Source organism: Haliaeetus albicilla, chromosome 20 (assembly GCF_947461875.1).
Source record: "Haliaeetus albicilla chromosome 20, bHalAlb1.1, whole genome shotgun sequence".
NCBI classification, from domain to species: domain Eukaryota; kingdom Metazoa; phylum Chordata; class Aves; order Accipitriformes; family Accipitridae; genus Haliaeetus; species Haliaeetus albicilla.
The window spans coordinates 430,174-443,911 of NC_091502.1; the positions used below are offsets into that span (position 1 = coordinate 430,174).

General features: G+C 38.0%; 1 protein-coding gene across 1 annotated transcript; it reads right to left on the minus strand.

The window, feature by feature from the left end:
* Positions 1-241: 241 nt before the first annotated feature.
* On the minus strand, positions 242-12,471 carry UFM1 (ubiquitin fold modifier 1). The gene is made up of 6 exons (XM_069807918.1): positions 12,390-12,471; positions 12,257-12,313; positions 11,848-11,905; positions 5,687-5,726; positions 5,215-5,247; positions 242-1,626 (listed from the first exon to the last, which is right to left on the minus strand). Coding segments are annotated over exons 1-6 (258 nt in total). The 5' UTR covers positions 12,392-12,471; the 3' UTR covers positions 242-1,558.
* Positions 12,472-13,738: the final 1,267 nt, after the last annotated feature.

The window sequence follows — 13,738 nt, forward strand, 5'->3', positions numbered from 1 at the left end:
TCAGGTATTCAATCAAGAGATTTGCAGACAAAAATTACAAGCAATTAATTTTGTTCATCCTAATTATATTGTGGCATTAGATTAATAGAAACTATGCACTCTGCCCTTCAGTGTTCTGTAGAATTCTGCATAATAATCTTTTGGCTTGAAATGAATCTCAAAGCATGTTGATTAGAAGGTTAAAGGGCAGAGTTTTTAATTATTGTCAAACTCTGCTTAAGAATATGAGACATGAACAAAGTTTGTACTTTTTTCATATAATTGTTTATTAAAATAAAGGAAAATCCAGAATTTTACAATTCATCTTGGAAAATGTTCATAGTCAAATATCACTTTCAGAAGAGTTTTCCCCTATATACTCAACATACACCCACTCAGAAGGGCATTTTATTCTTCTGCACTATCTGACATATTATCTGAACATCTTTGTAAAGCACAATTATTGCACAGGACAGTTGTATTTGTGACAATACTCATTTAACCAAGCACTACATTGCCCATTGTTCTTTCTTTTAAACTCAGTAGGACAGAAAAAAACACAACGGGGTAAGATTTGGCAAAATATATTAAAGCACAAAGTAGATTACCAGTTCAAGAAAAGCAGGAATTTTCCCAATTAAAATATACAACCGATAGTTTATTCCTGGCAATTTATAAACAAGAAGCATATAATCTGAACACAAACATTTCAGTGAATTCTATGCTGTTTCCCATGTAACACACAGTAACAAAACAAGACTTTTAGAAAAAAAAACAGTATTAGTTTACTGAAAAAGGAATGACATATTGGACCAGTACCTACACATTCCCAAATCACGGTGCAATCCTCAGCTGATGGCACTTCATGTGAGGAGATTAGGTCTCATGAATTTTCTGAAACTGCATTTAATTTAACTTCACAATATGTCAAATGAAGTTTTAACACATAGAAACCTCTGTTTTCTCCTTTATCTAAAATATCTGCAGCAATTAAATCTTACAATTACTTTGGAACATTGGCAGTTATTTACTTATTTGAGTAACAAACCCCTGAAATTTCCCTTCTATTTCAGCTTAATACTTGAACCATGTGAAAACTGTTCCTCTAAACATGAAAGTAAGTTTAGAAAAAAACAAAAGGAAAAAAAAAGTTTTAGCACTCACTAGCAACAATTTCTTTGTAGCAAAATCATAACGCAGTTCCCTCTTCCACAAAGTGGGCTCAATAATATCCAATATTTTAAATATCTATTGATCATGCCTGTGTTTACCTTTGTGGTGTCAGTAACACCTATAGAGGAGTCCATTTTTCTTTCAGGAACATAACAAGCAATCAGCCCATTCTTCTACTAGTCAGGGAAGAATCAGTGCATGAGTTAAAATATTTTAACAAGAAATGAAACCTTATCTCTGTTTTTAAAAAAAAAAAACAAAACAAAACAACGAAAAACCAAACCCTGGGAAGTAATTTTTGCTAGCTTTAAAAAAGGCCAATTCATTAGCTGCATTTTCGGGGTTCCAAAATAAATAGACCTTTGCTGCATGGCAATGTCACTTATTGCAAAGCTTTCAGGAGATATTAAGAACTCCCAACTCGATCTCTGGGAATAATCCGTAGATCTGAACCATGCTTTAGAAATACATTTCCTAAACAAACAAACAAAACAGAATGTGTTACCAACCAACCAAAAAAAACATTACCTAAGCAAGCATACACATTTAAAGGATAATAATACATTAGGTCAGTGTTTAACATCTTTGTAGTAATTCCTCTAATATACCAGAAATATACTTTTTATGTTACCATGGAATTTCACCTTATCCCTTTTACTACAAAGAACTCTTTATTTTTAAATAAAAGTGCCAGACACAAAGTCATCCAATAAGACTTCCAAGCTATGGCCTTTCAAACTTTGCAGTTCCATACTTGAATGTCTGATTTCACTTATACACTATAATAATTTCAAGACCAGGAAATGAAGTTTTACTTCTCCATAATTATTTTTTTTAACTTGAGGTCATTCGTGCACATTTTTAATTCTCTCCTTGGTTCAGTACTTATCTGCTTCTAACTTCAGAACCTCAACTGTACTTTTCTTTTAGGAAGGCTCTCCACATATCCAAGCATAAGTCAGTCTCATTTTAGCATAAAAAAAAAAATCTTGAACTTCATATTTATTACCATATAGTCTTAATCATGACAGTCTTTTCAAGAGGACACAGTATGAAAATTAGAAGTTTCTTATACTTAGATGTCTAGAATATTTCCTGCATGTATTCAGGATTGTCATTCAGGTTGCTATTTTCTTCTATTAAATGTAACATTTGAAAATGAAAACACATTGCTAAAAGTGATGCATTATTTAATTACTGTATGGAACTTTTTTTTTACTTCACACTGCTACTGCACAAAACAGACTATATGTAATTCTACAATATCAGGTTTTAATAATATCTGCCTATTCTTATTCATCTTTGCTTTGACTTGTAAAAACAGAATAATTGTATTTCTCTCCCAAGCACCCCATTTCAGGGAGGTAGAACGCTCTCATAAAAAAGATGAAGATATTTAACATTTGTTCAAGTTATTAGCATATTGGAACAAAGCTACCCTTTTTCAAACTTCACTTTTCCAGCACGTGGATCAGGATCAAAACTGTTCTACTTACTCAATGTAAAGAGTATTAGAAAAACAGTTCAAAGGAATGTGTTACCAGAAGATGTTCTGTTTTTAGAGATCTGCCAAGACCACATACTGAAGAGATCTATAAAACCCACTGAACACAAATCTGTCACACCAGCAAACCAGAGAACTAAGCTTACTAATCTAGATGAAAAGTATCTGTATTGCAATAGCCATCATAAAACTCTAAAATTTTAAAACAAGCCACAGCTGCATCTCACACAGACAGCAGTTCACCCCACCTCTCAGTCTGTTTCCATCATTAATATCACAGCAGTTTTATTAAAGTTATGGCATACTATTCCCTGAACTATCAAGGATTTAAAATTGAAATCAATACAGGAATTAAGCGTTAAGCCTAGCTTTTTCAGCTTTCATTTCCGCTGCTCCATGGAACCAGGTAGGGAGCATGAGAGGAAGTCATACTTGAGGAGTACTTTTATTCAGAAAGGTAGGGAAATAGTAGAACAGTGCAAAACCTCTGAAATCCCCAAGGATTACTAAAATTTTATTCCTAGATCATCTTATTTTGGGAAGTTTCTGAAGACTAAAGTAATTTCAATCTACAAGAACTTTAATATATGTAAAAAAAAAAAAAAAGAGTGCATTTTACCCTAACAGATTTTTGAGATATCAATGAATAAGGCTGAACACAATGTTATATCTAAATTATATATGTTTACTTGTAAACTGAGGAGGGATTTTGGTCTGGGTCTTGGGTTTCGCATAGGTCCTTTTTTGGTTGCTCTTTTTGGGGGTGGGGGTTGGGGGTTTGTTTTTTCTTTTTTTCCCCCCACAGTTTAAGGCCAACATCACACAGCACTGTTACGGCAATGGTACCTTCTATGTTAAAAAGAATAATCCATGTACAATCCATGTGCCTAATCTTTCATTTGCAGATAGGACTAAGATTGTGATGACAACATTTTGCATCTAGATGCTTTTGATTTGCCTGATGCTTGATTATGAGATGCTGTCATACACTACTACTGAATAATTCCTCAACATTTCTAAGAACTTAGGAGAGGTAACACAAATCAATTGGAGCTGTGAATTCAATATGAATAGCTGCAAGCATGATGAACTACCACATGGATGTTTTCATTCAGGAGTCCAGTAGTCCTAAATACATTTACTTTGCAGGATTAAGCTACAACTAATTTGAGCTACATAATATAAAATGAAAGTATACTTTTGAGGAAGAGAAACAGCATAAGTATACCTTTAGCTTAAGCAACTGACTTTACCTATTTTGCCTAAGTATTCTTGAGTGGTCATATGAAAATGTGGCTTTACATGTGGGTGATGATCTAGTAGATAAACCAAACTCTTAGTTTTATTATCTGTTTTTAATACACTTGGTCATGAGATCATGATGAGGACAGCATCGGGAGGAATCTGCCTGAGGCAGTACACCTGTCAAACTATAATCCAGGTGTCCTAAAGCAAGCCCCAGAACAACAGAAACCTCCAGTGGAGCATAAAGCCAGACACTCACTTGATCTTCATTTTCAAATGTTGTTGATGCAATCACAGACCTCAGAAATGGGTCGCTACACTTAAATGGTTCCTTTTACAACTCCAAGACATTCCCCAAACTAACGTCAAGCAACTGCTCCTCTAACTATCAGAAACTATTACATGCTCTGCAAGGATTTACTTCATACTATTTATCTTACGTAGCTAAGTATGCTGATAATACCTTGCTTTCTTATTGTCTCTTTAGATCTGAAAAAAAAATAACCTGGTGTGGTATCTTCAATAATGACTGGCAAACAGAGGGCACAAATGAATGAGACATAGCAGAGATTTCATGCAAAAAACCAGAGAAGTGGCAAGTCTCCATCAACTGTTAATCACGTTTGCAAGCAGGAGTAAAATTAGATTCACAGTTTTCACTGGATGACTGGGTTCCACAAGCACCAAAGCCATTTTTATTATTTCTTAGTAGAAAGTTATCAACATTTCTTCCCTAACAAGATACTTCACTCTAACTCTCGTCTCAAATGGGTCGAGATTAGATAACTGTAATAATTTCCAGATTAATTTAATAGTATAGCTTTTCAAGAACAAGTCCACAGAAGCCTGCTTCCAGACAACAGACCATTATTAGTACAATTCAACATCTGTACTACATTTCCATGTATTTCAGGAGGTCATGGGGAAAAGCTTTACACTTTTCTGTGACAGAGATAAATTCTTGTCTCATAGCAAGCCTCCACAGTTGAAATCAGAGATTTCTCACATGGAATCCCTTGGTGAGAACAAGAGGGCTATTGGCAACCAGATCCTCTCTTCTTGAAACCTTGTTCTCCAAAGCACCTAGAGTTCCTGCTCTAAAACTGTGTATTATTTTTTAAACATATCTCATGAGAAGTGCTGCTAAAATTGCAAATACTACTGAACTAGGTAAAGTGGGGAAAAATATAGCTATAATTATAATGCTTCTCCCATTTAAGAAATGAAAACTTAAAATATAAATTAACCCTGAGTGCTATGCATTAGTTTAAAAGAAAAGTTTTTAATACTGGGCTTCATAAATAATAACTTACCTGCTGTCTGTGCAGGGTTTATTCCTATACCATCTAGGAAAAAAAAAATTTTAAAAAGAAGATTAAAAAAGAAAGAAGAGAAAAAAGAGGGGAAGATGAAACAGACATATTGCAATTTACTACACTAAACTTACAGCTCAAAAAATGTAATATACCAACAAGATATAATTATTACATCAGGTCTTCATGCAGCTGTTTCCTGTAACCAAAAATAGTCTTATCACAGGAGCTAACAAGAAACTTTCAGCACAGAAAATCCGAGCTACCTATCTGGACAAAACCAAATGAATAATATTAGTGGTTTAATACCATCATCCCATGCATAACTAACTTAAATAATGCTACAATTTTATTAAATCCAGTTTGCTGTCTGTAGAGGTTGTGAAAGAAAAAACTTTTGCTTTTATCAATACCTCTTCACTGAAACTACAATACAAAAACTATTAAAAAATTATATAAACTATATTCTTACCATTTGTTATAATGGCACTTGTTGCTGCAGGAACTTTGAACTAAAGGAAATAAAAGTAGGAGAATATAACATAAGAGATACAGTTAAAGCAGAAAATATATGGGGAAAATTCATAGCAATTACAATTTTAGCTGGTTCAGGTACAAAAAAATTGTCAGAAAAGAGAGCAAAATAAAGGTTTAAAGTCAAAGTTGATTAGACACCTCAATACAGAATGCAAAATTTGCAGTACTAAACAACTAAATAAATCCAATTATTATTACTCATTGGATAAAACCTAAAAGTTAAGCATCCACAAAGTTAAGAAATACTACTTATTATACTAAATAAAGGAATACCTAAAACATGTATGGAAGGAAGCTTCTAAGAAGCATACCTGTTACATCTAACAGGAGCTAAACAAGAATTAGCTTGAGGTAATCTTGGTTAATTTTGACCCATTTTCTAGGTTTCTCTCTGGCTACATCGAGAGCTCTCCAACTGCACTACTCCAAGCGAAGAGCTCACTCCAGGATTTGGTTATGCAAAGAAGCACTAACAGCACTGCATCAGATCTGGCTCCCTCCTCAGATTTCTGACACCAGCCTAAGCAGGCTTTGCACCCTCAATCACCCCCACGTGTCTCCACGGTACCCCACCTCCACGCGCATCATACGTGGTCAGTTTTACAATACAAGAAGCCCTACTCAGGTGGGGCTGCACTGCATATAGGCTTCAAATGATTTCAGAAGAGCTGAACTGAGATGGGGAAGCCAAAAATAATTACTTCTCAGGACTAGAGGGAACCAGGCAGGGCCAGAGAAAAATCCTGCACTATGTAATGTGGTTGGACCACAGAGGACAGAAAGGGTAGGGTGAGTACAAGTCAGGCAGTGTTACTTGGTTGGTCTTAAGACAAAAGATTGCTCCTTGGACTTCCTTTACTTAGCACAATCAACAATCCATAAGGCAGAAGACTGGTGCCTCTGCAATTAGCAAGTATCAGTGAAACCTCCTCTCGAAGCACTTCATTCTCCTCTCTATATTGCGTAAGAGAAAGGGCAGATAACTATGAATGCTAACACCAAGTGCTTCCCTGCAAGAACTGCAGAGCTCTCCCATCTTCTGAACAAGTCATTTCAGCCATGCCTTTCAATGGCATTCACTAGTTGTGCTTTCTTCATTTTCTGATTGCTCAACTCAAGATTTTTTAGGTCTAATTTGCAGAAGCTCTATGCACTAGCTAAAGCTCACAGAAACCATGCCTAAATACAGTACTTAATTATTAGTATACTGAAAACACTGCCCTATTTATCTCCAGACACACAAAATTAGCAGGTTTTTTTTTTTTTACTTGATCTCTCTTAGCTTTTTATCCACAGCAGGTAAATCATGCCACCTCCTCATCTTGCAGGGTGACACAAAAATGGTCATTTTCACACAAAATTAGATACCAGTGTCACTGCAGAAAGGTCATGAAGAAAGTAACAACTTGTCTTCAGATTTGAATAACAAAGTTGATAAAATAAAAGCTACATATTTCACAGTAAGAATGTAAAAAATAATATGCCATCATAATAGCTTATGCATATATATCATATGCTGAAGAAAGCAAGCCTTCATTCCCAAGTTCACTAACTTTGGGAACATTGACTTAGCACTCTGAGGAGAAATCTTTTAACAGGTTTGGTTTTTTGTTTTTTTAGGGAGGTTGTGGGTTGGTGTTCTTTTTTCATAATAGGAGAAAATGAGTTTATTATAAAGTTTGAACAGTGGGCTATTGTTAATGTCAATCATTTTAAGTCCTGCCTCCTGGAATGAGTCCACCTCCAATTAAAAAAGTAAAAGAATAAAACACAAAAAACCCATGAACAAGTGGCAAATATATGCTTAACTTAATACTTCAGTTATTTTTCAACAAGCAGGTTTCCATTGTAACTGATACCATGGACCTTTCATCCTAAATCATTTTAAACCCCCCCAAAGTAATTTCTAGAATATTGAGTGCCTTTCTTCCCTATCTCTTCTGATACACAACAAAACATGGAAGGGATGCATCATTCACAGAAGGATGGACGTCTCTACTTATTTTATGCCATTTTGCTTTTCCGTAGGAGTATCTATCAGATCCCAATACACTAGGTGCACATGAGAACTGTGTGGCAATCAGTCAGTGAAGCACTAGTTAAGATTCTCTTCTTACTTCATATTGTATTGTGTTAGAAGAGAATAAAACACTTTTGTTATCTTAGCCCAAAATACTCGGCCAAACAGCAATAGTTCTCAGCTATATACTCAGCACGTAAAAATCATCACAAGTATAATACAGAAAGAGAAACTACCTTTGGAAATGATTACACGTATTTTGGTGCAATATGGTTCACTACTTAAAAATCCTTCCTGTGATTGCTAAGCATATGTTTCCCATGCTGAAAACATACAAGCTTTCTGTGATGCAAAGTCAAATGGTTACTCAAGTAGCAAAGAAGTTCTGTATTCAGCAGATCATCCCTGGCTTTCTTTGAAACCAAATTGGGTAACATCCAGCCCCAAACTCACACACTTTAAACAAAGAGATTGTTTGCTTTAAAAACCTATGAATTGATAACTGAGGCTGCCACACAACTTATTTTCCCCAATACTAGGAAATACATTTATCAATATCTACAGTCAAATTATAAGGAAAAGATACAATCACATACCAACAATTATATTCCTTTCACACTTTTTACAATGATGATAAAAATCCTCTACAGCAATAAGCTCATCTCATTTTAGTGCAAAGAATAGCAGATAAGTGCATTAACCCATAGTATTTTAGCACCAATCTATCAAGAGTAACATTAGAAAAACAAAATAGTTTCAAAAATATACATTTATGAAAGAATAGTTTATTTAATAGAAATGGATGACTATTTTAGTAGTAATTCCACAAATGTGAGGGTTTTTGTAAGTACTGTGCAAATGTACACATGAGGTACGTACTAAGTAGCTGTATCAGATAAAGGAAAAAACCAATAGATAGCACACATTGTAAGTGAGACCATTAACACTATCCCAATAAAGTGTGACAATTGTGGGAAGAACTACAAATAGGTAAAAACGGAAGATGGTAGTGTTTCCAATACCCTACATTTCAATTTGTAGTTTTATAGAGAGTCTGCAAGCCAAACAGAGAACTAAAAAAAAAAGGAAAGAGTTAAATTTGCATTATCCAAATTATCACTGCCAAATGTATATATTGGGAAGGCCTGAGACTGCTACAAATAATTGAGACTTCTGAGACCTCGCCATTTAATGATCCAATTTTCTTTCACTTCCAGCTCTGCCTATCATGAGTTGTGTACAATGAACTTTCACATGTTACATGATGTGCTAGAGATGACAGAAAAAAAATCTGTTATGTATTTCAGTTATTTCCAATTAAAAAAAAAAAAAAAGAAGGAACACATCTTGTTTTGTGCAGTGCAAGTAGTTCAGAAAACTTTACTTGGAAAAACTGTTAACCTTTGACAAAGCACTGTGACTGAAACTTGATACACAAGACAACCATTCTACAGTATGGCTACAGTTTTACTATTCCAAAGGAATTCTGGTCATGATTTGGTCAAACTTTAAGACTCTGAGGAAAAAAAACCCACAACCCAAACCTCAGTAGGAACTTGCCAAGGCTAAACAGCCAAAACTTAAATCCTTCTCTGTCCCAAGAGCTTTAATCACCAAGGAGATAATGCACTTCCCCTGGAGACCAACTAACATCTTTGTCCAAAACCCAGGGCTACAGGTTGATCTTTTCCTTACATGTTCTGTATAAGGTACTGTGAAACTGGTATCTGAATCATGATACACAGCACAGTTAATGTTAAGCTATGCTGTTCAAGGAACAAAAAACATTTACATAAGACAAAAATTCTCTCTCCTTTTCAATGCTAGTTCACCAAGGATCACAATGGCTTCATTCCTGGGGAAGAGTCTAAGTCTTTTTTGTTCTCTGTTTACAAAGCATTTAGTTCTGCCTGGTCTCACAGAGATGTAAAAAGCTTTAGTAACACATCAGCAGACAACTAAAATCAGTGCCATATTCTGAAAAATCAATCATATGTTCATGTTATTAATTTCTATTTAACACTGACTCAGGCTAATACAAAAGTGTTTCACACTGGGGGGGGAGTTAATAAAGTGTTATTTGTATTTTCTTTAAAATAAAATTTATTGTATAGACATTTAATGGAATTACTCTAGTGACCATTAGCAACACTGGGCTTTTTTACCTTCCATCACACATTTTCAGTATTTCTTGTGAGCCTCCAAAAAACATCTACAATTGCTCTGCTGATCCAGAGTGGTGTGAGGTCAACCAGCAAAACTCCCATGGATGCTCAAAATACTCATATCAACTAAAAGAATGGTTTGTTCAATGTGAATATTTAAGTAATTAATTCTTCTTTAAATCCACTTTGCAGAGGACCCTATCACTAACTAACACTGTGGTTCCACGAGCAGGTAAAGCTAACAGGCTTGATGGCAACCCTCCCACCAGAAGTGGCCCCTCACTCCTTGTATCTCCAACTACTCAGTCCCACTCATTTTTGTGGTCCCTCATGCTAGCATCAATGGCATGAATCCAAATTAGAGAAATAACAGGCCTAAAGACTAATCCAGCAAGAGAAAAATAGCTTAGTTTGAACCCACACTCCCTCTCCAAGATGAACCTGTGGCAGTACATTTCAAATGGGTGACAGAAGGCACAGAAGCATCAACCAGGGTCAGTTTTGGAAGATACGACACCCCACACCAGTTTAAGCTGCTTGCAGATGGTGGTAGTAAAAGTGAGCCTGATAAAGACAATGAACTAAGTTCAACTGACTAATACAGCAAAGAAACTTCAAAAAAGACCCTTTGATTAACGATCCCATTTGAACAACTCAGCGTGCAACTCCATCAGACCTCGATCTGGCATTTGTCCGGTGACAGGAATCTGTAACAAGGACTGGAAGGGGAAAAGGACTGTTTCTTTTGGAAGCAGCCTACACCTACAGCACAAACAGCACTTCAGAGTTCTATTGGACTTTTCAGTCTAGGTCTCCAAGTATGGGTTGTGTGGGCACAGCTGCATTAGTTCAGATTAAAAATAATGGAAAAAAAACCACAGTAAAAAAAAAAGCAACTAAATCGGCAAATATCTTTATCATTCTGTATATTATTCTGCTCAAGTAAACTTATAACAAACAATCCACAACCTCCCCGCACAAGCTGTGTTTCCACTAAGAACTTCTGTCACATAGTGGTATAACACTAACAACATAAGGAGACTCAAGACATGGAATCCATTATCCTTCCTAATTATTTATTTTATTACAATTCCAATGCTTGAAAAAATGAAATTTTGTATAACCCAAAATTTCCCAAGTTGTCCTAAAAAGACAGAAGTGGAACTGCAAGAACAGACTCTCAGCTGAATCTGTTTGCTGACGAGATGAAAAAAGACATCATGCTTTTGAGTACTTTATTTTACTGTTTACACCCAGATGAACATATCTTAATCTCTGTACGCTTAATTTGAAACAAACAGGATGCATCTCTTCAAATACTTTATATAGGGAATTTAGGCACCTATTGGTTTTGGATTCCACGTGAAAGGTCAAACACCCAGAAGCCAAAGAATGCATTATCAAAGTCTTACTCACTTAAGTCTGTTTTTCTGAATCTCCCATATAGCTAATCACAATACCTTCTGTAATAAAAAATCATATGTCCTCCAGTACCAGACATTACTGGAACTGAATGTGAGAAGACTTTCAGAATTTCCTGAATAATTCTAGATAATTTTCTGGATATTCTACATAAGCAATTTAAAATATTAAGTATTCAACAGCAGTATCTTTTAATTATGTTCACCATCATAATTTTTGTGTTATCGATATAAAATGGCTTAATTTAATCACAAAGAACAAGAAGTCTGTCAATACCTGCTGCTGACGTGTAAACTGTGCAAGAACAGCTAAGTTTCAGATTCTGAAAGTTTTGGCAGGCCCACACTGACATCAGTAAAGCTTGCATCCATGTGTATCTAACAAGAGCATTATTTCTGCTGAATTAACCATTTTATTTTACAATAAAAAAGCTTCTGCTTTCAGGAATGTTCAAAAAGTTAAAAACCAACGTCATCACTTCCTACTTACTTCTTCTGCAGCAAACTTCAAGACAGCTGTGAAAGGGGTACTTTCAGGCACGCTTAACCTGAAATTACAATGGAAGCAAGTACGTGACCGCTAAGACAAACTGAAAAGCGACTTTATTTGCTATTAAACTACTAGTTAAAACGTCACTTTCACCAGCACTAATATTCTTGCCAAAGGCGTGCCTGTGCTACTTAAGGTCTAGGTGAAAGCCTAAAAACATACGCGTGGCAGCAGAACGAAGCAGAAAAGCCCAGACGGGTGACTTCACAACAGAAAACCGCCTCTTCGAAAGCCCTGTCAGGATGACCATTAGAAGCCACGCGGCCCAGGCGCAGGTACAGCCTGCGGTGCCGCCCCTTTCCACGGCTCCCTCGCGTCACGCAGGGCCCCAGCCCGCCGCACCACTCACACTTTGTAGGGCAGCCGCGGGTCCGAGGTGAGCGTCACTTTAAAGGTGACCTTCGACCTGGGGAGAGCAAGGAGAAAGCACCAGGTTAGGGCTGGGGGCGCGGAGCCCCTCGCCCAGCCACCCACTCACTCACATGATGCTCCCGGCGCCGCCGCTCCTCACTCACACGTCAACCGCCGCCCGAGGGGGCCTTCGCCCCCCTCCCTTCCGCCTCCTGGGCTGCCCGCGGCGTGCCTGACGGCAAAGGGAAAAGAAAACCGTCCTGCCGACTGCTACGGGGGAGGAAGCGGGGGCGTTCTGTCTTGGTACCCGTTACTGGGAAGGCGAGGGGAGAGGCTGAGGGGTGGACGAGGCGCGCCGGGGGATTTGTGAGGATTTCTAATCAGGCAGCCGCACTGGCTGCTCGCCGCGGCGGAGGGAGGACTGAGGCAGTGGGACCCCCGCCTTTCCGTAGGCGTCCTGAAGTGACGGCCGGGCGGCCCCAGCGGGAGCGGGGAGGTAGCGGGGCCGATTTCGGCCCGGCCCGGCCCGGCTGGGGGACGTAGCGGGCGGCGGCCTGCGCGCCTCGCAGCGGGCCGGCGGAGTCCGAGGTGCGGGGCCGTTGACCAAGGAAGAGTCCCCCTTCCTCTGAGCAACTAAGGGGCTGCTGGGTTTGCGTGTGTGCTCGTGTACGAGCGCAGGTGTACGGATCCGCGTACCTGCGCGTACATATACGAGTGCAGACGTGTATGTGTCGGGCGGGAGAGCGGGGTGGTTGGCCGCCCGTCTGGTTCCCGGCGGTTTCCAGTCCCTGTGCCGCTCTCGAACCGAAAAGTGCCGCGGGAGTTGCGCAGGGGAAGGCGGATGCAAGTACACGGCGATTCCCGCCTTCGTAACATTCAAAATCGTTCACTTCTTCCTTGGGATGGGTGAGCTAGAGTTGGAGTCTTGTTTGGGTAGTGGTGGATACTCTTATGGCAGAAAACCAGCAGTTTTGTTCCCCTGGGACTTTTGACAAGCTAATTTAAAGGCTAAGTAAGGAAATGCAAAGTAATTTTTGTCTTTAATGCTTGTTCATCTGTTAGTACAGATGATGAGTGAGTTTCTGACTCTGGGTATGTCAGTATTGCCATTGTAGAAAATATTTTGCCAGACTGCTGTCATATTTTCTCTAGTCTCTACCGTCTGCGGGAAGGACAGCTTTCACTGTAGGCTGAGGTGCTTGTTATCACGCACTGCTTGCCGGACTGGTCATGGCAAAGCACTTTGTCGTGTTCATTTTAATTGGAGTCTCATTAGGGTTAAGGTAGAAGAAATGGCATGTAAAAGGCAACTGACACTTTGGAGTTACTGATTTCTTACCTAAGGACTGGCTCAGTGCCCAGCCATGAACTTCAGTTTTTCACCCTTGTGTTGCTCTTATTTGAACATAGACAAAACTAAAAAAAATTCAAAAAATAACAAAGAGAAGAAATTCACTAGCAGTTTGTACAATGGCATTAA